Genomic DNA, 23492 nt, shown 5'->3' with positions numbered 1-23492 from the left:
TTTGTGACCCTGTGGACCATACTCTCCACATGATTTTCTTGGCAAGGATACTGGAATGGTTTACCATTTCCTTTGCCAGTGGAATAATGCAAACAGAGGTAAGTGACTTGATCTGCATCACAAATTAGTTATGTGTCTGAGGTTGGATTTGAACTCAGGTCTTCCTGACTCTAGACTCAGCACTCTATCCACTGTGCCATCTAGTAGCCAAGTGAATATAGACAAGGGGCTTAAAGGGCACTGAATCAGGAGGCTGATGTTTTAATTTTAGCTATTCATCACTTACCAGGGAAAACTGGTCCATCATTAAACTTCTCTAGGAGCCATTTCCTTAGGCATAAAATGAGGACAGGGAATCAAATTCTACCAGCTCCCTTCCAGTTCTAACCTTCTGGGTTTCTTCGGTTCCCAACTCTCTGGGTCTCTCTCTCCACTTTGTCATCCCAAAGGGTTGGACTTGATGGCCTTGAAAATCCCTTCCAGCTCTAAATCTATGATCCTATGGAACTTCTCTACAGTTGGTCACAAGTTTTATTCTGCATGCCATCGAAGAACGTTGAAGACAGAAGGACCTTTCGGGAGAAAGGAATCCCTTGGTAGATGTCAAAGTTCCACCTGGTCGATATCTGACTCAACCAGGGCGTCCATGCTTTTCTCTTTGCTATGCTCCCCTCTAAAATGTGCTGGGATTCTCAGTTGGGGAGAAGAATATAGGGAGCAAGAGAAACTCCTCCCACCTCTGCAGTAACTACCTCTTCTTCCATCCCATTTCAAGGCTTCAGTAAAGTGAAAGCAAGTTTCCTGAATCTGCTGGAGTGCCCTTTCCTGGAGATTTCTTTGGTTTAAAACAAATTAAGAATCATGTTCTTTGTTTACTCTGAACACTAAGCACCCTAGTCCAAGCCCCATTTCTAGAAATAAAAGCTACTACACTTTCAAGCAACTTGGAAAAGAATTAGGGAGCTATAGATGGCTTCAAATCTAAGTATTTCTGACAAAAAGAATCCCAGTTTGATTTAAAGAAGCAGTATGATAGCTTCCAAAGGAATTCAAAACACAGGCCAAGAAGATGCAATTATATACCAAGGCTCCACCTGGATTCCAACATTGGGTATACCTAAGCAAAGCCATGCTTACATTAGCAGCACACTTACTTTTAAACTTGCTTTTGTCCAGGTCCTCTACGTGGTCCTCACCAATTAAAATTTTGGCAGCGACTTCCAGGCTTACTATCTGAGGGGTGGACACCAGAAACAGCATCACAAACTTCTGGCTCATCACTCTTAAAGACTTGTCTTTCCGACTATTTACAGAAGCTATGTATGCAAGAGGAGAGGGAGTCAAGAATTACAATCCACGAGTAAGCTCAACCTATGTGGCAACAAGGTTGAAAATAATGCCACTTCTCTCATTCACTCAGGACAACTTCAGGGTTTTTACACTTGGAAAACGACCTGACAAGAATGTCTGCGAGCACATGTTTTATTTTCTTTACAAAGAAAAGAAGGCCCATGTAAAAGGCTCTTTTCAAAAATATCTCACCTGCTCGAAATTCCACTCCAGGCAGTTCAACAAAGCACATGTCGGAGTGTCCATTTTGGCCAGGGCTGGGTTTCACGGCGGCCTCTTCATTTTTGTCACTATTAAAGTCAAATTCTTGCTCATACTCTCTCTTCTTGATCATCACGATCTGTTCGGCATATTTGTTTTCCATACCAACGCTTTTCAAAGTTCCCAGGGTTTTGTGGAGATTATGACGCCCGTGCCAAGTATATCTGTTTTTTGCCAAGCGACTGACCATATGCAAACTTTCTAGGACATTTACAATATCATAAATGCGTCTACGTTCAACATCTACAAAGAAAGGATAATTGACCGTTATTTTCAAATGACCTGAAGTTGATTTTTTAGGGCATTTTAAATTGAGCAGCCTTTGTCTTCAGCAGTACAACCGTAATTGTACTCATGAAGTTTTAATTAATATAAAAGCATGAACTACAAGCACACTAACCATGTGACTGGGAAAACACCTAAAATATACATCCGTGGGTCACATTTTCAGTCCGTTGTTGACAACTATGCACTGGCTACAAATTATTCTGTGACATTAATATGCTTAGACTATTCAATATTTTGGATAGGTCAGAAATAACACGGAATCCACCTTTGATCAGTACCTTTCATTCGGTTGCGTGCTATCCATAATTCTAGTATTTACTTTTAAAACAGGAATTAAAAAATATAACAGTGCATCTAGAGCAGAGCTAACATCACTACGATGAGATGAGGACAAGTGATCTGTGACCATATCCAAGGACACGGCCTCCAGGGATGAAGAAAGCAAACCCTCTGTGCATGCCATTCCTAGGAAATTCTTGTCCGTGTTCTTTCACAAGTTCATCATTAAAGGTCCACCCATGGGCTGCAGACTTCCTTGTTGCAAGGATGCCAAAGGAACACAGTCCGATGGTTATCCCTCATCATCACCATGTGACCAGCCCAGCTTCTTTTTCTTTCTTTCTTTGGTGGCATCCTTTACTCCTTTGTAGTTCCTTATTTGTAATTTGCTATAAGCCTCTTCCCTGTCCACTGTGTGCCTCTCCTTTGCCCTTTCAGTGATTTTCAGTTCTTTGGCGCTCTGAATGTCCCATTTGTTGTCAGAGGAAACCACCAGTAGAACAGTGGTATTAAGAAATGCTGGTTGCATCACATTCCAGAACGCTGTAGAGCTTCCTGCATGACATCCATAATTGTTTAAAAGGAGTTTGGTCTAACTATCCACACAGGAAAAGTAAGTGGATGAAGAATGTTTATTGTCCCAATTATAATATGCAGATGGATGGACAATCTATAGAGTTCATCCATCAGAATATATATGTATATATACATACATATATACACATACATACTGTACAAACACTGCAAGTGGACAATGAGTTGAACTCATTATTGAACAGGAGGAGGAAAGCAGGCTGGATTGCCTTTGGGAAATGGCAAAGTTCTTTAAATGATCCCAAACTTCTCCCTGAAACAAAGGTCCATCTTTTTAATACAAAGTGATATTATAGATAAAACAGACCAATCCAAGTTGTATAATCTTTAAATGTGACATTTTAGATGTTAGTATGCTTAAAATGTATTTTAAAGCTTAAAAGAAAACCCTTAGGAATAGAGCTATTTTCTTTATAGGTTGATGAGTTATATTTTTATTATTATATGACCAAATACCATAGTTAATAGTTATATTGATTTATATATGCCTATTACATGCAGTTTTATCCACTTCAGTATCTCCAAATACAGCCACATATCTATTTTTAAAGTAGGATTTCATAATTTTGCAACAAGTGTAGTATATGGGAAGGGAGAAAATGAGAGGACAGAATGTAAAAAGACACAGAAAAACAACCTCAACAGCTTTCTATAGCACCACTGGGCCAAGGTTAATGAATTTAATAAACTCATTAGTTTTTATAACAACAATGAAGTTGAATGATTCCCACTTAAAGAAACTGCTAGGCAAACACATAGATAATAGGCAAATATAATAAAATCACTCATCTACAGTGTAAGTCAGGATAAGAATTCATAGTTAAGAGATTCATAGGATCCCAATACTTATGAGCTAGAATGTATTTTAGAAGGCTTTAATCCAACTTTTCATTTTACAGATGAAGAAACTGATGTCAAGAGAGATGTGACTTGCCCAAGGTCACACAGCTAATGAGTAGCATGGGTAGAATTTGAACCCAAGTCCTATGACTCTAGGTCTCTGACTTTCCATTGTACCCCCCTCTTCATGAAACCCTTTTTGCCTTTGTATCTTTCAAATCTTAAAAAAAAAAATCACATGCCATAGAATGTTTTTGAAATCTACTTATTCCTTCACGAATGTCCTACTCCATTTGGATCATAAAAACATGGGAATAGAGTTTCTGTTGTGTCCTCCAATGCTATGCTAATAAGAGTACAAGAAGGAAAGGATTAGAGCACAGGCCTGGCAATGGACTGTACCTGGGATCCTAATCTTGAGTCTCTAAATCCAGAGAATCCCTCATCAGAAGAGTGGCCATTCCAGGAAGGGATTTTTCCTCCATCAGAAAAATCACTCAAAATTCACACAGTTCTTAAGCTATCTACAAATGTTAGTTTAACATAATTATATGTGAGTTTCAAACTTTGTAAGGATTAAATATGCAACCACAGCAGGAACATATTCTCAAATAAAAACTATTTCGAATGTCATTTTAGAAACTTCTCATTTTAATTCAATCATATACAATTTATAAAAAATTATTTAGTTTAGAACAGATTGTCATGAGCATATAGTCACTCAAATTATTAAATACAAAAATGTTTATATACTTACTGAGTTCTTCTGCTACTTCATCAAGACAAATGTCATTATTCACTGCAGGGTTAGGATAGTTAGGGTATCGTGCTAAGAATTTATGACACAATAACCCTAAACTTTTTTCTTTACGACTTGGTTGGGATTTCTCATATTCATCTCCAGATAAATGATCCTACACAAGAAGATGAAAATTACTTTAAATATAGAAATATAAGGCATGAAAGATTTATTAGGGGCACCTGTACTTAATGGCAGATACTTATACCATGTGCTATAGCTTCAACAGCTGCAAAGTTTTGAAAAAAGAAATATACTAGTAAAGCTTACTTGACAAATTCGAAAGGCAATCTAGTACTAAAAATACCAGCATCCCAGAATATTTTCTTTGATTAAAAGCTTTATCTTATTATAGATTAGTTAAATAACACTGATCTTTTAAATGATTCCTGCTCCCATTCTTTCAATATTTTCACTGGTATGGTCAAATAATGTCCTGAGCCTTCTAAAAACCTACATGTAAACAATCTTTGGCCTCAAGGATTCCACTCCTATTGTCAGACAATCCTCTTTTCTGATCTCTGTTTCGGATTTCAGGACTAGCAGCACTGATCAACATTTTAAGGTTCGCTGTTGGCGTCCATGGTTCACCTGGAGAGATTTCCTTAGGCTTTGTGGGTGTTGTTAATGGTCCAAAGTCAGGTTGAATCTCTGCTAATACTGAATTGGGAGTAGCCGACTCCTTCTGTGGAGTTTTTATCAATATTCTTTTATGTGGCTCAAAGAAATGATTTTCCTGAAAGCAGAAAATATAAAATGACATTCATCATACAACAAACAATTGTCTTTGTCTTGGTGAAGATACATAAAAACAGGGGAAGGAGATCTGAATTCTAGTCCCAGCTCTGACACTCTCTAGGTAATCCCGAGCTCACTTTCTCCATATGTGCAAGGTTGGGCTTGATAAAATTGTAGAATCTCAGAGGTGGAAAAGAGCGAGAGGGCATGTAGTCCTACTTGTGCCTAAACAGGAATCTCCTCTTTAACATCCTCAACAAGTGATCATTCACCTTCAACTGATAACATCTAATGAAGGAACTTGCTATCTCTATCTAGATATCTATTTTTTGTCTGAGAATTTTTTGCTCCAGAATGCATTCTTCTTTAGGTTTATTAATATTTTAAGAAAATAAAACCCAGTAAGAGTATATATATTTTTAAGATGATAATAACCATTGGCAATCTGCCAATGTGTTAGGATCCTATGACCTCTGACAAAGACTGTTGAAAAAAATAGGGGAGGGCTAACTAAGATTTGGAATCAAAGGACCCGAATTCAAATCCAGGTCTGTATCTTGCTGTTATGACCATGCGTAAATTGTTTAACTTCTGAGCCTTTATTTCCTTAGCTGCAAAATTAAAAAGACAATCTACCAAGAGTTCTCCAGCTTTAAATCCAGTGATCCCATGGTGCTGTGAAGGAAGGATGTAGCTGGTACTGACCAAGTAAAACAGTCTTGCTGGATAGCCTTTAGCCATGGCCTGTGCCTAACACTTCACAATGTTCATAGAACAGATGATCGTGCAAGATTTTCCACAGGGACACACAGAACAGAGGGGAACACGGGTTCAGAGCACACGGGAAGCAAACAGGGAAAGTCACAAAGGAAACTAGCTGAGCTGCTCTGCTGTCAATACAAGCTCTAACAGCCCCAGAGTAAGGGCCTGGCTAGGTAACATGACCCCAGAGAAGCCTGGGCTATCTCTATTTTTGCAAGTTGGCCAATAGGCAGGAAGCCTTAGTATGGGAGACAGGAATGCCCTTATTTGGCATCCTGACAGCAGATACTGTCTTCCTGTTCCCAGAGCTCAGCTGCCCTGCCTCCTTCGTGACAGTAACGCAATGAGCGTGTAATAGCACCATTTCACTGGCTTACCACCTTCAGACTACCTAGTAACCAGACACTGACTCAAACTTCTATGGCTAATGAGCTGACCCATTTTAAATAGTTTACTTATTTTGAAATAATTCAAGGGGGTCACCAGTGCCCTTGATAATAAGATTAAATGGTTATACAGTTTCCAATAAGCACCAATCTAAGCCCACCCTATAGAATGAATTAGGGTTGGCCCACAGGCATGCAGAGAAGCCAAATCCAGGTGACAACAGAGTTTCTGTCCAGTAGAGGGCAACAGAGCTCCTGAGAGGCGTCTGAGACAGCAGCTGACTCAGCTATTTCATAAGCTGGTCTTTACTTCTGAGCCACAACTAAGACCGATGACTTCATTGATTTCTAATCTGTACCATTATCTCTTCTATTAGAGAACAGCTGGCTTCATCATAAGAATTAAAAATGCCGGTGATAGGAACAGCTGGTGGCTTAGTAGATATAAAGCCAGTCCAGGAGATGGGAAGTCCTGGGTTCAAATGTGATCTCAGACTCTTCTTAGCTATGTAACTCTGCGCAAGTCACTTGACCCCCATTGCCTAGCCCTTATCGTTCTTCTGCCTTGGAAATGATATTTAGTATGCCTAGATATTTATAAACTAGATATTTAGAAAAGTTTTTTTGTTATTTTTTTAAACTCTTACCTTCTGTCTTAGAATAAATACTGTGTATCGATTCTAAGGCAGAAGAACAGTAAGGCCTAAGCAATGGGGGTTAAGTGACTTGCCCAGGGTCACACAGCTGGGAAGAGTCTGAGAACAAATTTGAACCCAGGACCTCCTGTCTCTAGGCCTGGCTCTCAATCCTCTGAGCCACTTAGCTGCCCCCTAGATAAGTTTTTTTTTTTTTAAATGCTGGTGACCCAAAGAGAATTACAAAGACATAATAAATGGTAGAATACATTACTAAGCATGACATGGGGATAAGAAGTAACTGCCAAAATGATTTCTCTTAAAAAACTAGTTTAAGCACGTTATTCTCCTACTCAGTGAACTCCAGTGACTCCTTTTATTTCTAGAGTGAAATATCACCTCTCCTTTTTTGGCATTTAACCAAACCCATATTTCCAGTTTTATCAGATATTTTTCCCCTTTACACATTCTATGATCCAGTCAAACAACTGCTCTTGCTCTTTCTCCCAAGCCACTCCCATCATCTATCTTTTTCTCCCTTTGCACAGGCTGGTTCCCATGCCTGAAATATACTGTATCCCACTTCCATCTCTCAAAATCCTTCAAAATTCAGTTCAAGTACTTTAAGAGTGAAGTTGGCAGTCAAGAAAATATACATGGGGTGACTGTAACATTGTAGACAGAAAGAACGACACACTAAACAGTCATTAGTCAATGTAACCAAGTGATACAGATTAAACAAGTCTTACTCTATTAAAGAGATACAAAAGAACTCTCAACCCACTCCTTCCTTTGTGAGAGGGCCACAGATTTTACACATTGTATATGTTTTATATAATTGCCCCCGGCCTTTAAAAAAAAAAGACAAAACCCATAGTCTGTCTTAAAATTGATACGAAGTATGGGTAGAAGAGCAGTAAGGTAGAAAGGGCTAGGCAACTAGGGTTAAGTGACTTGTCCAGAGTCACACAGGCAGGAAGTATCTGAGACCTCCAGTCTCTAGGCCTGGCTTTCTATCCACTGAGCCAATTAGCTGCTCCCTGCCTTTTTTTTTTCTTTCTAAAAAATACTACTTGTTATATGGGATGATTCTGGCAGAAGGAATGAGAAGGATACACAGGCTAGCCATGATCATGTAAGAAACAAACGTAAAAAATAATTTCAATTGCCATCTTTTCTCCCTCCGACATTACCTTATATTTATTTTATATCTGCTTATCTGTTTCATTTTTATCTTATCTCCAGATCTTAGCAATATGCTTGACACATATGAGGAACTTAATACATGATTATTGGTTAATTGCAATGGCATAAAAAGTATCACCAACAAAGTATGTGAGAGAAGGTGGGCTAATGATGTGACAAAAATAAAAATCTTGAATCAGTTTCGAAGAAACAGTAAATACCAAAGGATGGCCCCCAGCATAGTAGGTGTATCCTCTATGCAGAATTTACCCAAGGATACAGACAACAATTACATAGGAGGAGAAGGTGTGGACGGGCTATAGTTTGCACAGGTAAAAGGTAAGATCAAAGGCTTATGAAAGTATCTAATCTAAACTTGAAATTATAGAATGAAAGCCCTACAATTGTGTGTTATACTGATGATCACAGACTCATAGCACATTGTAGTTGGACAAGGCCTTGGTATAGTCAAAAGAAGGTTAGATCTGAAGTCAGGGGACAGGGATGAACTCCCAGCTGAGTCACTGGCTAACTGTATGACCTGGCAAGTTCTTGGGAATCAGGGGATTTCAGTTTCCTTAACTCTAAAATAAAGGGATGGACTAGATAGCCTCCCATAGTCCCTTCAAACATTAAGTCTAGGACCTTATGTATGACCTTCTCTATCTCCTTTGCTTTACAGAGAAACTGGTTCAAAGGAGTGAAATAACTCCCCCCAAAACACAGATATCAACCAGCCAGGTGAGGATGAGAGTATGATTAAGATTCCCAATTCACAGCTCTTTCCCTATTTCTTTCAAGGACATCACCATTCTTCCTGACTCTTCACTTCCCCCCTGTCCAGTCTATTCAATCGTCTGCCATGTCTTTGCCTCTTCAAGTCTTCCTTTTCTCTATTCTCAAGGCCACCACAACTGGCTCAGGACTTCATCATCTCTTGCATGGTCTATGGCAATAGCTTCCTGTTTGTTCTTCCTGCCTTAAGTCTCTGTCCCTACTTCAATCCATTGTCCACAGTCACCAAAGTGATTTCCCCAAAGAACAAGGAAGACCATGCCGTTCTCTGACTCAGTAAACTCCAAGGGTTCCCTATTGTCTCAAGAAACAAAAATATGCTCCTCTGCTTAACAACCCAGCCCTAAACTTACTTTTGTAATCTTATTATGAATCATACCCCTTCCCACACTTCACTCCAGCCAATGCCCTTCTTGCTGCTCCTTACACAGGACCCTCCACTTACTATCTTCAGGAGTCTGCATGGACTGGTTTTGCCTTACGTTGTGAAAATACTCCCACCTCTTAGACTCTGTTGTTTCTTTCAAAATTTTGTTCAAGTACCACTCTCTAATGCACCTATCTCCTACAGCCCACCTTCTACCTGGCCTATTTTGAATTTATTCTGGGTATACTTATTTATGTGTAGGTTTTCTCCCTTGAAAGAATGCAAGTTCCTTGAGGACAGAGGCTGTTCCACTTTAGACTTTGTATCTTACAGACATTTCCTAACTGTGTGACCTTGGGCAAATCACTTAACTCTGTTTTTTCCTAAGAAGTAGTTAGGTTGCTCAGTGGATAGAGTGCTGGGTCCGTAATCAGGAGCCTTGAGTTCTAATCTGGATTCAGATACTTCCTAGCTGGGTGACTCTGGGCAAGTCACCTCTGACTGCCTTGACAAAAGGATCCATTGGAGAAGGAAATGGTAAACCACTCCAGTATTCTTGCCAAGAAAATTTCATGAATAGTTATGATCCACGAGGTCACAAAGAGTCTGACACAAATGAACAACTCCTCAGGACCTAATATAGTGCCTGGCATGTAAGAGGAGCTCAAGAAATGCTAACTGGTTGATTTCTATTAACTGTTTCCTAAATACAAAAACAAATCTTGTTCTTACTCCTCAATAACTTCATGTTCTTAGATTCAAGAGAAACTATATTAGTTCAATTAGTCTCATGTAAAAATTATATAGCAGTAGCTATTAAAAGCTGAACTTAGTCACAGTAGAGAAAAGATTTAGGAAAGTTAAGAAGATTGAGGGTATATTTCGTCACAACCGAGTGGTTAGCCAAACTGTAAAAATTAAATTCGTTTCTCTATTAAAAGTATATATTTTTAGAGGTTTATTAAATATTATTAGAATTAAGAAATAAAGAAAATACAAAATAAGAAAGCACGTGCACAGAGCCCATTCACAGCCACTCACATCTTGCCTGCATGTAGAGAGACCAAGTAGGCGGTACTGTCAGTTTAAATGCCCATTTTGTTCTTGGCCCAGGTGAGGACTCTGGTGAGATTTTAGGGAATTCTGGGAACTAGCTAGGACTTCTGGGATTGAAGTCTGGGGTTCAAATCTCCATTTTTACACTCAACAGTAATACTTGTTAGCATCCATATCAGAGATGATAACCAAGTGATAGGATTTTTGGTGAGGGAGTCAAATGATTTGGTAATGGCTCTGATCTCTCCAATTCTGAGAATTAGAAGAAAGTAGATGGTTGCTATTCTATGTCAATACCAGTAACCAGAAGCATTCTGAATCTTCCTGTTTCGTGTGAACTGTTAACTTTTAGGAACAAGGAGTTAGAGCTATTTGGATATATTTTTGTTGTTTATAGTGCCTTTATCTGGATAATAGATGAGAGTTGGAAAAAAATGGTCATCCCTGGTAAAGGAAACCAACTCTGAAATCATGTGAAGTGAACTCATGGTATATAGTTCTCAAAAACAATCTTGGTGTTTTATTACTCTCAGAAATGCCAAAGTGAAAATGAAAATACAAAATATCCCAAACATCTTAGTGCAGATTATACTAAAATATTTGGGATACCCTGTATATTATTTACTTCTTTTCTGGGTTAAAGAAAGATAAAATTTGTTCACAAATTCTTTTATTATAGTGCTTTTTCATCCACATTTTATTTTGGACCTAAACTACTGAAATTTAGTTTCACACAAGTAGGATAAACTGCAATAGGGTTTCCTCTTTTTTTTTTTGCATTAGCACAAACAAATTAGTTTTAATTCAACCTCTCTGTCTTTACAGATAATTTCTAGAAGATGTGGTCTTATTAAAACATGAAGAAAAACAACAACCACCCTAGCACTATTTAATATCAATCTAGGTCCCATTTGCTTGAAAAGAAAAAAAAACAAAACAAAGAAACTTCAGAGTAAAGATAAGAGGACATTACTTTAAAACTATAGATATGGAAATTACAGTACCTTCTCATTCTCCATTTTGTAAACTCTTCATATAATTTCTTAAAAATTAAAGATGCTGATTTCTCCTAGAAATTCTGATGGCTCATACATGCCAGTATATTTAATTTTGTGATAAATTTGCAATATCCTTCAAGAAAAACAAAGAAAAAAGTTAATAAAAAGAGAAAAATATAATACACAAGAGAAATGAGTTTCTTAGAAATTCTGATGCAAATCCCATGTCACCCACCCCTCTCAAATAAAAATGCAAAACAAAAAGGAGCCACAGTTTTACTACTGGCATGGATACTGATAAATAAGGATAACTTTTCAAAATTCTGATAAAAGTATAATTGGACAGAAAAGAATGATAGAAAGAATTCAAATTACGGCTTTTCCTCAATGATAAACTTTCACACTTCCCATGGAGATGGAATTAGGCAGCATTGTAAATGAAAAAAATTCAAATAAGAACATTCGTCAAAAAAAACCCCCAACAAATCAATGATCATCGTGGATACAATTTCATTAGTGTAAGGAACTCTTGGGGAGGAAATGCCCTTCTCTGATGCGGATACCTGCAGCTCAATAATTTGTTGCTGAGCATTCATTACGATTTTTCTTTTTAAATAATTCTACATCTACCAAGATTGCATTTAATTCGTTTTCCTTACTCGTAGGTTGGCTGGTTTCTGGCCCAGCTATTTACAGACCCGGGAAACGCTAAAGGTGTCCCGCTAAGAGCCTTCAGGGCTCCCGATGGCCACTAGCGCGGGCCGAAAGAACTTCCCCCTCCTCCTAACTGCCCCTCCCCTCCGCCCACCTTGAGGACAGTTCCTTGACAGCTTCCTCGTGGTCTCCAGGGTTACAGGCCCAGACCAATGAGAAGCTCGGTCTCCGGCCCGCGATTGGCCTTCGGGACAGGGGGCGGGCCCCAACCTTCAGACTTCGATTTAAAAATTTGGCGGGGAAAACCCGGGCCACGGCGGGTGCCGCCCAGCAGAGCGCGGGGATTGCGAGCAGGAGGGCGGGCAGGTCGGCAGGCGACCCCGCGCTGCCGCCGGCGCCAGGATCCCCCTCCCCATCCCCCCTAGGGTCCCCCCTCGGGAGCCCCCGGCCCCTGCCCCGCCCCCCCATAGCGCGGGAGCTCGGCTCCTCCTTCCGCGGGCGCCGGAGGGGGAGGCGGGAAACCGCCGGTCGCCTTCCCGCCCCCTCCGCCCGACCAGGGCCGGCTCTGCTCGGCTCGGCAGCTCGGCCAGAAGAACACTGGGGCTCCTGGAGCCCTGCAGGGGCCGCGGCAGTCCAGCCAGGCCAGGAACCCCCCTCACCTGTCGGGGTGGGCGGCCCCCGGCAGGAGGGAGGGAGGCCGCCTCTGCTGCTCCTACTGCTGCTCCTCCTCCTAGTCCTCGTCCCCTACTTCCCGCCCGAGCCGGCTCCGCCGCCCGTCCGTCCGTCCAGGTGTCACTTGGAGGTGGGTGTGGAAGGCGGAGCGGGAGTGTCCGTCGGTGGCCCGGCGGGAGGGTGGCAGAACTGCGGGCGCGTGACCTTCCCAGAGCCCCAGATTTGAAATTAACCCGCTGTCCGCGCGAGTGAGCGGCTCCGATGGGTTGGAGCTGGGAGGGCCGCTCCCCCCGGACCCGCCCCTCCCCTCCCGGGTCTGTCTCGGCCAATCCGAATCTCCCGCCAAGAGCCACGAGCCAATCAGAGGCTGGCACCGCCCTCCCCGCGAAGTTGGGCAAAAAGTTAAGAAACTTTTTTTTTTTTGACTCTACTCAAGTCAAGGAGGGATTTGCCGGGTACCTGTGAGCGGGCTATGATCGCGACCCAGTCTCTTCTTCCCTGCCCTCCCCTCAAATAGGCAACCCAGGTCTCTCCTCTACCGGAGAGCACCACACCTGCTTACTCCGCCCTTCTTACCTGTCGGAGCTGTAGCACTCGCCTTCAACACCGATTCCGAAAATCAGGGTATTTATGACTTTGAAACTTGAGCCTCTGCTGCCAGAAAAGGGAGCCCAAGAGACCTTTTATCCCAGAGAAGATTTCAGCACAGTTTCTGAAAATCAGGGTGTTCATCACTTTGAAATTTGATCTCCTGTCGCCAGAGATGGGGGCCTGGGAAGCTTTATCCAAAAATTGAGGGGTTAGGTATGGGAGGGAGTTTAAAGCTGAAAACCCGCCAACTCCTCCCGACTTCCCTCCTCTTGCCTTCTCTTGCATCTTCCCCTCCCCCTTTCCTGGACTGCCTGAGTCAGGAGGTAGACCTTGAAGGTCATCTAGTTCCCCGCCCACCTTTTTCTTTTTCTTTTTTTTTTTTTACAGTTGGGGAACCCGAGTCCCTGAGAAGAGAAGTAGGAAGTTGTATAGATATATAGATGTATATGTATAAATAATGGCCTACTTGTGTATGCTGTGTTCGAGTTTGTTTTTTGCCCTGCCCGTGGCTAGCTCCCTCTGAATTCTACTTTTCTTTCTCCTCTTCCTGCTTCTTCCTTCCCTCCTTCCTCTCCCCTTTCTCTCTTTTCCTCTCTCCTTTTTTTCCTCTCGCTTCTCTTCTATCTTTTTCTTCTCTTCTCTTTCTTCTAAGTGCTGGTGTTTCTGGTTTTGCCAGGCATTTCCTATTGCTCAATTCCTCCAGGATCAGAGCAACCATTCATTTTACGTTGTTTAGTTTGATTTCTTCCTCTTATTTTGTAACCCTTTCTTATTTTGTTATCTCTTCTCAATAAGCCACCTAAAGACTCCCTGGCCTTGCTACTCGAGTCCAATTGGTTTACTTTATATGGCAATGAATCATTAGCTATTTACTTGGAACCAAACGTATTCTTATATTGTCCCCCATAAGATAAGGACCTCAAGACTTCTCAGACAGAGAGAGGAGGCTATACCACTTATGTTCAACCTAAATTCATAGATCTTGTTCTACAGGACCTCTCCTTCTTTCCTGATTTTCTCAAGCTTGTTGGGGGAGGGTGGTGATCCAAGCAAATAGAGTAGAAATGTTCTCAAGGACTCTTTGGAGATGTATAACCTGATTGGGTGATATTTTGCTGAAGTACACATTTTGACCTAACATCAGATTATGTAGGATTTGTGTTTTAAATACATTATCCTGGCAGTCTGCATTTCTGATTAAAAATAATAAAAAGAAAGGTCAGTGGGTTATGTGCTAATGAGACTTTATTTATAAGCAGAATGCAGTAATTGGCATTTTTTTTTGCCAACTTTGTATATAGTTTTTCAGTAATTACATTCAGTACTTCTACTTGAACACTTTTTTTCAGATACCCCAAACCAAGAAGACTTAAGTGTGCATAGATCAGAATTTTAACCTTTCCCCTATAGTTTCAATCCATCGAATAACGAAAGAGTTAAAACTTCTAGTGTGAAAATTACAAAATATAGCAGTAACAGGCACTATCTAGATAGATAGGATTTACCTTCCAATTAAGTACAGAATTAATATTTGTAATATTTCCTTGAAATTTGTTTTGGACTTTTGACTTACTAAAGTACTTTTATGCTTATAATCTTCCAGCAATCCTATTTGTTAGGCAGGGTAGATATTATCTCTATTTCACAGAAAAGGAAGCTAAGACACAGAAAGGTAGTGACTTGTTTAATCATGGAAGAACCAGACCTAAAATCCAGGAGTTTAGCTTAATTGCTCCAGGCTTTTTTCACTAGATCATACTTCCTTTGAATCATTCAGCAGGAAACAGGAAAAGTCAGATTGGAAATGGATTTCTCTTTCAGTGACCATTTTTTGAATTCAGGCTATTGAACAGTATCATGCAACTTTTTGAAAATTCCAGTAGAAAAAAACCAGTTCTTAAATAAGAATGGAATTGGTTTCAGCTGTGGAAAACAAATGACTTTTCTAACCAAAATAGGGCAAACTGAAATGATAGAAGTTTGGGATTGAGATTTTGAACCCAGGAAACCTTTATTCACTACAGAGAATCTTAGATCACCAGAGCTATAAAGGGTCCAGAGAAATTTGTCCATATCTCATTTTATAATAGAAGAAGCCAAGTATGGTGTAGTAGCAAGACTGGATTTGGAGGTAGGAGATCTAACTCCTGTCCTGGGTCTGCTACTTCCTGTTTGATGTTGAGCAATTCAATTAAATACTGAGCCTTAGTTTCCTCAGCTATAAAATAAGGGGTTCAGACTACAAGACCTCTAAGGTCTCTTCCAGATTTAAAATCTTAAGGGAACATGACTTACCATAGGCATACAATTAGATAGATCTGGTTTTTGTATTCCGAAGCCAGCCCTCTTTCTTTAGCTTACTGGTACTATATTTGTGAAAGCTAAGTGGCCAGAAAGATGAGGCCTGAGGACTGTATCCAAATGTGTTTTCCAGTGAGTAAAGAATTCAGAGAAGGTGAACTGTATCTATTTAGAATATGTCACCTGATGTTTTCTGTCTTACTGCAGTTAAATCAATTTTTTTCATTCATTGCAAGGCGCATATTGTACAATATTTTCATAAAATAACATGTATTGTACAACATTTTCATAAAATAAAAGGTAAAATAATTCAGTATCTGATAAAAAGTTATGAAAAATATGCCTAGTATAGGGGATCATCAGATAAAGTTCTTAAAAACCATTTTTGTCAGAGCAGGAGAACAAAATCTGGGAGAGGGTTAACCTAAGGGAATTTCTCAAGTACAATGACTCTCAAATTTTATTTTTTGATCTTGCAACTCTTAAACAATTCTTCCAGGATTCATTATACTCCAGATCCTGGTTGTAGAATTAGAAAGGCCTTAAGGGTCTTCTTGTCTAACCCACTCACTCCTTTTGCAGTTAAAGAAACCAAGGCCCAGACCCACAATGTGATTTGCCCATGGTCATACAAATAGTTAGCAGCAAAGCAGAATTTGAATCTAGATCCTTTGCCAATCTCTCACAGTGTCTACTATTCTGCCAAATATCTAGATGAGCAAAATCCCATGTTTTGGAGCCATGAGGAATAGTTTTTCTCAATTCCTAATCTACTTATTACTTCTATCCTGCCTTTACTAAAGGTTCAGTTTAGTTACTTTATAGGCATATGATTCTGAGAGGAGCCCTACCCTGGTGAAGTTTTTATACCGGGAGAGGAAGGGAAGGCAAATGGGAGGGATGGAAGAGTTTAGGGGAAGATGGGCTGGCTCGTGCTGATGATACAATCTATCATCACAGCCACCCAACAGCTTTGGTGCTATTCCTGATACCACTCAGAAAATTGCCCCATGATTCTTAGTATGAAAGCTCAGTCCTGCTGAGAAAACTCACCCGAGATTAATTCAACACCATTGTGGTCTTACTAGCTTTACCATTTGCCTCGAACAGTCTTAGAAACCTTCACAGTTTGCCATTGTTGAAAATGGAAAGAAAATAACCCTTTCCTACCCACATTAAGGGGAGTTATGAGGATGAGTAAGGTACTGCTTATAACCTGCAAGAAAAACGGACCAATTCTATTTTATTAATATGTATTATTAACCTCTAGTTTATATATGACTAACTAATATATAAAATTATAATGGAATCCCTGCATATTACTAGGGTTTGGGAATGGAACAAACATTTGATTTAAAGTCTGTCATGTTTGTTTTTAATACATTAGTTATGTTTTAAGAGATGATTTGTTAATAGCTGGCTTTCATTGTCTTCATCCCAAATTATGGCCTATCATTCAGTTCTAATGTATCAAGATATCGTTACTGTGTGCAGCAGATTGAAACTGTACCATCGTAACTTTGTTTCATTTACAAATTACTCTAAAGCTTCCAAGTGAAAGGCCAACCCCCTCGCTAAATAACATTCAACAAAAGACAATGAATGATACATGGCAGAAGACTGAATCTGATTATGCTGAATTCACATATTTATAGATTTATATGTGAACTCTCAGCCATGAAGCCAATTGTAAATCATAGAGCACTATATAATAAATCTGGGGCATTATTATTCATTACAAATTCTGTGATATCTGCCAAGTTCCATTACATATCAGAAGAGAAAGCTGTCAAAAATCAGTACCTACATAAGTGACCTACAACGAAGTAAATATCAAGTTCTCTCATTTTATCTAAACTGACCCTTTGAAATTGTTTCAGAATATCCAAGGTGCCTTTGAAATCTAAAAGCAATTCTGCTATGAAACAATTTTGCCTATGATAAATAAGTAAGCATCCGTGAGCAGGCATCCATCTACACAGGAAGACAGACAGATTCAGTGTGAATAGAATGTTTAATGTAAGTAGCTCATGTGCTTGAATCCTTTGTTCTTATATTTTATATTTTCTTTGGACAAAATCCAGTGCTCTTAGAGATGATTTGAGAGGCAGGGCAAAGGATTTGGATTCAGGAAAACCTGAGTTCAAAACCTGCCTCAGATCATTACACATAGCTATGGGACTCCAGGCAAGTCCCTTAAACTTTCTAAGCCTCATGTTCCTCATCAATAAAGTGAAGTTGTTGGACCTGGCCTCCCCAGTCCCTTCCAACTCGAACTCTGGGATCCTACTGATTTTTAGAAGTGTAATTTTGTAAAATATTTATCACTTTAAAGTTGGAATTTATGAATGTTAGTTTCAGTGGTGCCCACCCCTTCTTTCAAGGTTAACGGTTTTTTGAGATTTTTCTGCCAACCCTAAATTTGCAGCCCTGTTGATTTTTTGGCACTACCCTCTTCTCATCCTTAACCCCATTCCATAGTGGCTTAAATGAGGAAAAGACCATGAGAACTGGAAGGGAAATTAAATGGAAATGAAAGAACCCCAACAGAATCAGGTTTTTTGATGAAAACTTTGTGGAAAATTTAAGTTGACCTTTCAGAGGTCAAATGCATGAAAAGATGTGTAAAAGCAATATATCAGTCTCAACCCTAAATTTTTACACCTAACAAAGAAAACAGGGATCCTGGCTGCCAGCAATTGAGGGGGGACCTGGTCAAATAATTTCCTCAAAGCTGTTTAATTTGGTGTTCTATAACGGGTAGTTTCTTCAAACCAGTATTTCTATTTGATATCTTAAACAACTGAACCTGGAGCCAGAGAACCTCAGTCCTAATCCCAACACTGCTGCTGATTGGTTACCTGTGTGCTTTGTGACAAGTCTCTTATCCTAGCTGGGCCTCAGTTTTTTCAGCTGCAAAATTAAAGAACTGAAGTCTGTTCCAATTTAAAATTTCATGATGTATTCCATGGATAGTTAACATATGTAGAAGAGAAAAAGGAGGTATTAAAAAGTCCTAACATGCCTTCTGGCTCATCAAAAAAGATTAAATTATATTCAGTAGAACTTATGTTGTATGGCTATTGTTCCTATTAGTTATCCTTCCATTTAGCTGAAACTTCTTTCCTTCTAGCTTCTAGAAAACTTTGAGGGAATGAGAGAAGGGAGACCGGAAGGAAGGGGATGGAAATAAGCATTTATTAAGTATCTACTATGTGCCACTTCCTGTGTTAAGTACTTTGTAAATATCGTCTCATTTGATCTTCACAACAATTCTGTCGAATAAGCAGTATTTTAATCTCTGTTTTATAGTTGAGGAAACTGAGGGAGACAGAAGTGAAGTTATTTTCCCAGGGACACACAGCTTAGTAAGTGACCAAAGGTGGATTTCAACTCTGGTCTTCCTGATTCCAGGCATGCCACTCTTTTTACTCTGCCACCTGAATGCCTCTAGAATAATAGCTGGCATTTATATATACTTTAAGAGTTGCAAATATCTCATTTGATCTTCACAACAATACTGGGAGGTAGGAGCTATTATTTTTACTATACAGATGGGGAAACTGAGGTAGAAGGTAAGCGACTTGCCCAGCACCATGCAGATAGTGTCTGATAGGCAATTTGAACTTCTGACTCTCAGTTCAGCATTCTATCTATTTATACCACCTAGATTCCTTGAGGAAGAAAATAAGCATTTATTAAATGCCTGTTATAAGCCAGGGACTAGACTAACTGCTTTACAATTATCATAGCAGTTGATCCTCATAACGACCTTGAGAGGCAGGTTCTTTTATTTTCCTTATTGTATTGTCTCATTCATTCATTTCAGTTGTGTCTGATTCTTTGTGACCTCATGTGAGATTTTCTTGACAAAGATAATGGAGTGGTTTGCCATTCCCTCTCCAGCTCATTGTACAGATGCAAAAACTGAGGCCGAGTTAAGTGACTTGACTAGAGTCACACAACTAACAAGTGTTTAAGACTGGATTAGAACTCAGGTCTTCCTGATCGCAGGCCCAAATTTCACCAAAGACGAAAAGATAGGCTAGTCATGTGGAGAGGGTGAGATGACAGGGTGCTCCTCTAGTACCCCTCAAAATTAGAAGGAAGCTAGGAGGGCCTCCAACATATTGAATAAACTCCCTTAGGCATATTCCCTCTATGACTGTGGTCAAGTCACCACTCAGGACACTGGGCTGCTCTAGAAGATTTTATGTTACTTATGTGCTGCCAACTTGCTCTGATAAAGTTACTGCAGTCCATTTTTATAATTTGGTGACTATATTAATAAAAATATTTAATTTATCAAGAAGATTATGTTCTCACACTTTGACCCTGAAAATCAAAGCCAAAGAATCATCATCTCTCCGTCCTTCTCCACCCATATCAATATCATACAAATTCTTTCTTTTGACTTTTTCTTTTTTTCCCCAGTTTTCTATTGGTCCCCTTAGTTCAGCCCCTCACTGCTATACTCCCTAGACATTTTTAAAACCTATCTTTTGACTTTATTTTTAGTCAAACAGGGTTAAGTGACTTGCCCAGGGTCACACAGCTAGTAAGTACCTCCCTAGACTGTCACAGTAGACTTATCCTTTGCCTTTGGTCTCTTCCCCAGTTCTATGTTGCTCATTGCCATCAGGCTAATCATCTCAGAGTGTTAGTATTATCATTTCATTACAAGGTTTGAATAGAAACAAAAGATAAGCACCCCCTAAATCACTCTCTTGCCTAATGTAAAGAATAGAGGGATCAACCTCTGGATGCAATGAATGTTGACATTTGATAAGAATTTCTGACCTGGAGAGAACTAAAGCTCAGGCTGTCGGAGGGGAAGGCAGCTTTTGATTTTTAAAATGGCATTAGTCTGTGTGCAAGTGAGTCTTAACATGACTCATGCTTGCTTTAGTAAATATCTCCCCTCTTTCACTTCCCATTTATCCTGTGTGTAGTTTACTTTGTATATATTTGTTTGCATGTTGTCTCTCCCATTAGACTGTAAACTCCTTATGGGCAGGGACTATCTTTTGCCTCTTTTTGTAACTCAGGCATTTAGCACAGTGCTTGGCACATAGTAGGTACTTAATATATATTCATTAAGTTACTGATCTAGATCTTAAATCCCATAGGGGAATTTCTTTGGAGATTATTTCCCTTGGTTCAGTTCTTGTTCCCTTATGAAACTGGACCATAAGTTACACTAAATGAACTCTAAAATCCCTCCCAACCTTAAATGCTGTGATTTTATCTGAGTTCCACTAAGACTTAAGCAGTTAATTTTTTTTGAACCCAGTTGCAGTTTGGCAGAGGACTGAACTTCTTCATTCTGATTTGGTGTTGATTCTGTCTCCTAGGGAGAATGATCTTCAGACTGTGAACAGGGATTGGTGAGGAATCTGAAACCCCAGGCACATGAGGAGATGTAAGAGAATGCTTATCTACCCTCAAACCCTGGACCCTGGACAAGCAGCCTCCCAGGAGCTGTGGAACCGGGGAGATCTGATTATATTCATCACAAATTCATTGTGCTGGACTAACTTCATTTCCTTATGTAAAAAATGCTTGTAGTTCAGGGGAGGTCCACATGGATCTAGCCATGTGATTTTTTGTTTAGAGAACTCCTGGCATGGAGACTCTCTTAGCCCATGCCACTGATAGATAGTGTGTTTCTTCACTGAAACCAATTATTTGACAAAGTCTTTCTTTTTAATTTTTTAAAAAATAATTTAATTTAGAATATTTTTCCATGGTTACATGATTCATGTTCTTTTCTTCCCCTGCCCCCTGCTCCTAAAGCCAATGAACAATTCAACTGGGTTTTACATGTATTATTGATCAAGACCCATTTCCATATTATTAATATTTGCATATCCCCATTGAACCATGTGATCAAGCAGTTGTTTTTCTTCTGTGTTTCTACTCCCACAGTTCTTTCTCTGGGTGTGGATAGCGTTCTTTCTTGTAAATCTCTCCAAGTTGTTCGGGATCACTGCATTGCCACTAATGGAGAAGTCCATTACATTCGATTGTGTCACAGTGTCAGTTTCTGTGCACAACGTTCACCTGGTTCTGCTCCTTTCATTCTGCATCACTTCCTGGAGGTCATTCCAGTTCCCATGTAATTCCTCCAATTCATTATTCTTTTGAGCACAATAGTATTCCATCACCATCAGATATCACAATTAGTGCAGCCATTCCCCTGATCAAAGGGCAGCCCCTCATTTTCCAATTTTGACAGAGTCTTTCATGATATCCTTTTGGACAAGATGAAGAGATGTTAGGTTTGAGTTTAGTCACCTTGATTTGGAATTCACTGAATGGCAATATTCCAAGAATGGTGGGAAATGGATTGATGACAATCTGAATGGATGTAGGTCTCTTCAAGAGTCCCACGGAGATAATTAAAACAAAAAAATAAAAAGAGTCCTTCAGAGATTTGTCTTTGGCCCTGTTCTGTTCACAATTTTTATTTGTGACTTGGGTGAAGCAGTAGTTGGCAAACTACAAAAACAAAATTTTACTGGAAGGTACAGAAATATATTTAAATTCTTAACAGAGTAGTAGAGAGGTGTCCAAAATTGGGTCCAGGGATGCTAAGGGGCTAATTATTATATATGGTGTGTCCCGAACCACAAAATAAAGTTCGTTGGGGAAATAGAAAGTAGACAATTGTTTGTTTCCCTAAAATATCTCATAACTTCCTGGGCAATAGGAATATAGTGCAGTTCTTCCTGGATGCAAGAGACTCTTTTCTTCTGGAATATATGGAAGGAGGAGAAAAATGATTTCCAGAGACAGTAATCATGATGGGTTACTGGTAGTTTTTGTATTGTAAAGTGGTCATCAAATTGTTGATTCCTGTGGTGTTTATGAGGCATGGTCCTCTTGGAATGGGAAGGAGGACTTTTCATAGAGCATCTAGCTTTTCCAGTACTAATCTTGTCCTCTGATGTAGCTAAGGGCAGTTGCATCCTAGGAGTAGGGAGGGATTTTCCAACAGATGAATGAATCTGGAAGCCTAAACTGCTTCCTGCAGTGCTGTTAGGGTCTATTCTGCCCCTTTGTAGTTTATTTCCCTAGCAGGCCTGAGGCACATTCCTCTCTGAGACTGTTTTGGGTGCCTTCTGGTCTTAAAGGTCTGGTGTTCCTTTGGACCCTGTAGGCTTCTCTGATAGCCCTCAGCAGTCTTGTCCCAAGAGACTTTAGTTGCTGGGTTTGCAAGGATCCCTACCCTACTTGTTCCTCTGTTTGGGACAAGGAGCAAGGTTCTGCTGGTTGAGCAGGAGAGGGGTCTTACCCAGCATCCACTCCCACTATTATGCTGCTGTTGGAACTATGAGGAGAAAACCCAAGAGCCAGTCTTCTCTAATTTGTGGATTACAGGAAGCTGTAGGTAAGAGGGCTAATGGTGATTAAAAGTATCCAGATCCAAAAAAGGATCCTAGCAGATGGGTCATAAGTAACCGAACAGGGGAGGGATTGTTACACAGGGCCATAAGCTTTTGTCTCCAAATCCTGCTTCTGAACCTGGGGAAGTCAGTTACCTCTCTTTTAGACCCAATTTCCTCATCTGTAAAATGAGTCATAGCTACCTCACAAGACTTTTGTAGCAATCAAATGGAATGATAAATGCGAAACATTTGAGAACTTTGAGATACTGTAAAAAGGAACCTGAACTCTGAGTAACTGAAAAACCAGCAATGGTCCAGAACAAACCAGAGCACCTCTTCCTCATGACTGAAAGGCTAGGAATAATGAGGGCATATGGTTGGATCCACTGTCAGTGTTAACTCTGTATTAACTCTTTGTGTTTGTTTTTCACTGTAAAAAGGAGAGTTCAAATTGGAGAAGGGGGGAAGATGCTTTTGTTTTGTTTTGTTTTCCTCAAAGATGACTTTGACATAAGAACAAAAAAATCAATAAAACTTATTTTTTAAAAGA

General features: G+C 39.8%; 1 protein-coding gene and 1 long non-coding RNA gene across 5 annotated transcripts in view; one reads left to right on the top strand and one right to left on the bottom strand.

The window, feature by feature from the left end:
• The window catches only part of E2F8 (E2F transcription factor 8), a 25334-nt gene extending 11874 nt beyond the window's left edge, over positions 1-13460 (bottom strand). The window contains exons 1-6 of one of the 3 annotated variants that reach the window (XM_007497151.3): positions 13236-13460; positions 11340-11466; positions 4869-5147; positions 4370-4526; positions 1543-1854; positions 1155-1316 (exon numbers count right to left, since the gene is read on the bottom strand). In XM_007497151.3, the coding sequence (XP_007497213.1) occupies positions 1155-1316; positions 1543-1854; positions 4370-4526; positions 4869-5147; positions 11340-11354 (925 nt within the window). In that variant the 5' untranslated portion in view covers positions 11355-11466; positions 13236-13460. Of the gene's footprint in view, positions 1-1154; positions 1317-1542; positions 1855-4369; positions 4527-4868; positions 5148-11339; positions 11467-11992; positions 12123-12646; positions 12785-13235 lie in introns of those variants that run through there. The other 2 variants (XM_007497150.3, XM_001367976.4) reach the window with 2 other exon arrangements.
• On the top strand, positions 12664-23492 carry LOC107649389 (uncharacterized). 2 transcript variants are annotated; one of them, XR_008912771.1, is made up of 3 exons: positions 12664-12789; positions 17432-17570; positions 20906-23492. It is a non-coding gene; the product is annotated as an uncharacterized LOC107649389 (long non-coding RNA). The 2 variants fall into 2 exon arrangements; XR_001623113.2 differs by lacking the exon at positions 12664-12789 and adding an exon at positions 12936-13283.

The sequence above is a fragment of the Monodelphis domestica genome, chromosome 6, assembly GCF_027887165.1.
Source record: "Monodelphis domestica isolate mMonDom1 chromosome 6, mMonDom1.pri, whole genome shotgun sequence".
NCBI lineage: Eukaryota > Metazoa > Chordata > Mammalia > Didelphimorphia > Didelphidae > Monodelphis > Monodelphis domestica.
The sequence above is the reverse complement of the archived record's forward strand: the minus strand, read 5'-3'. Positions and strand labels throughout refer to the sequence as shown.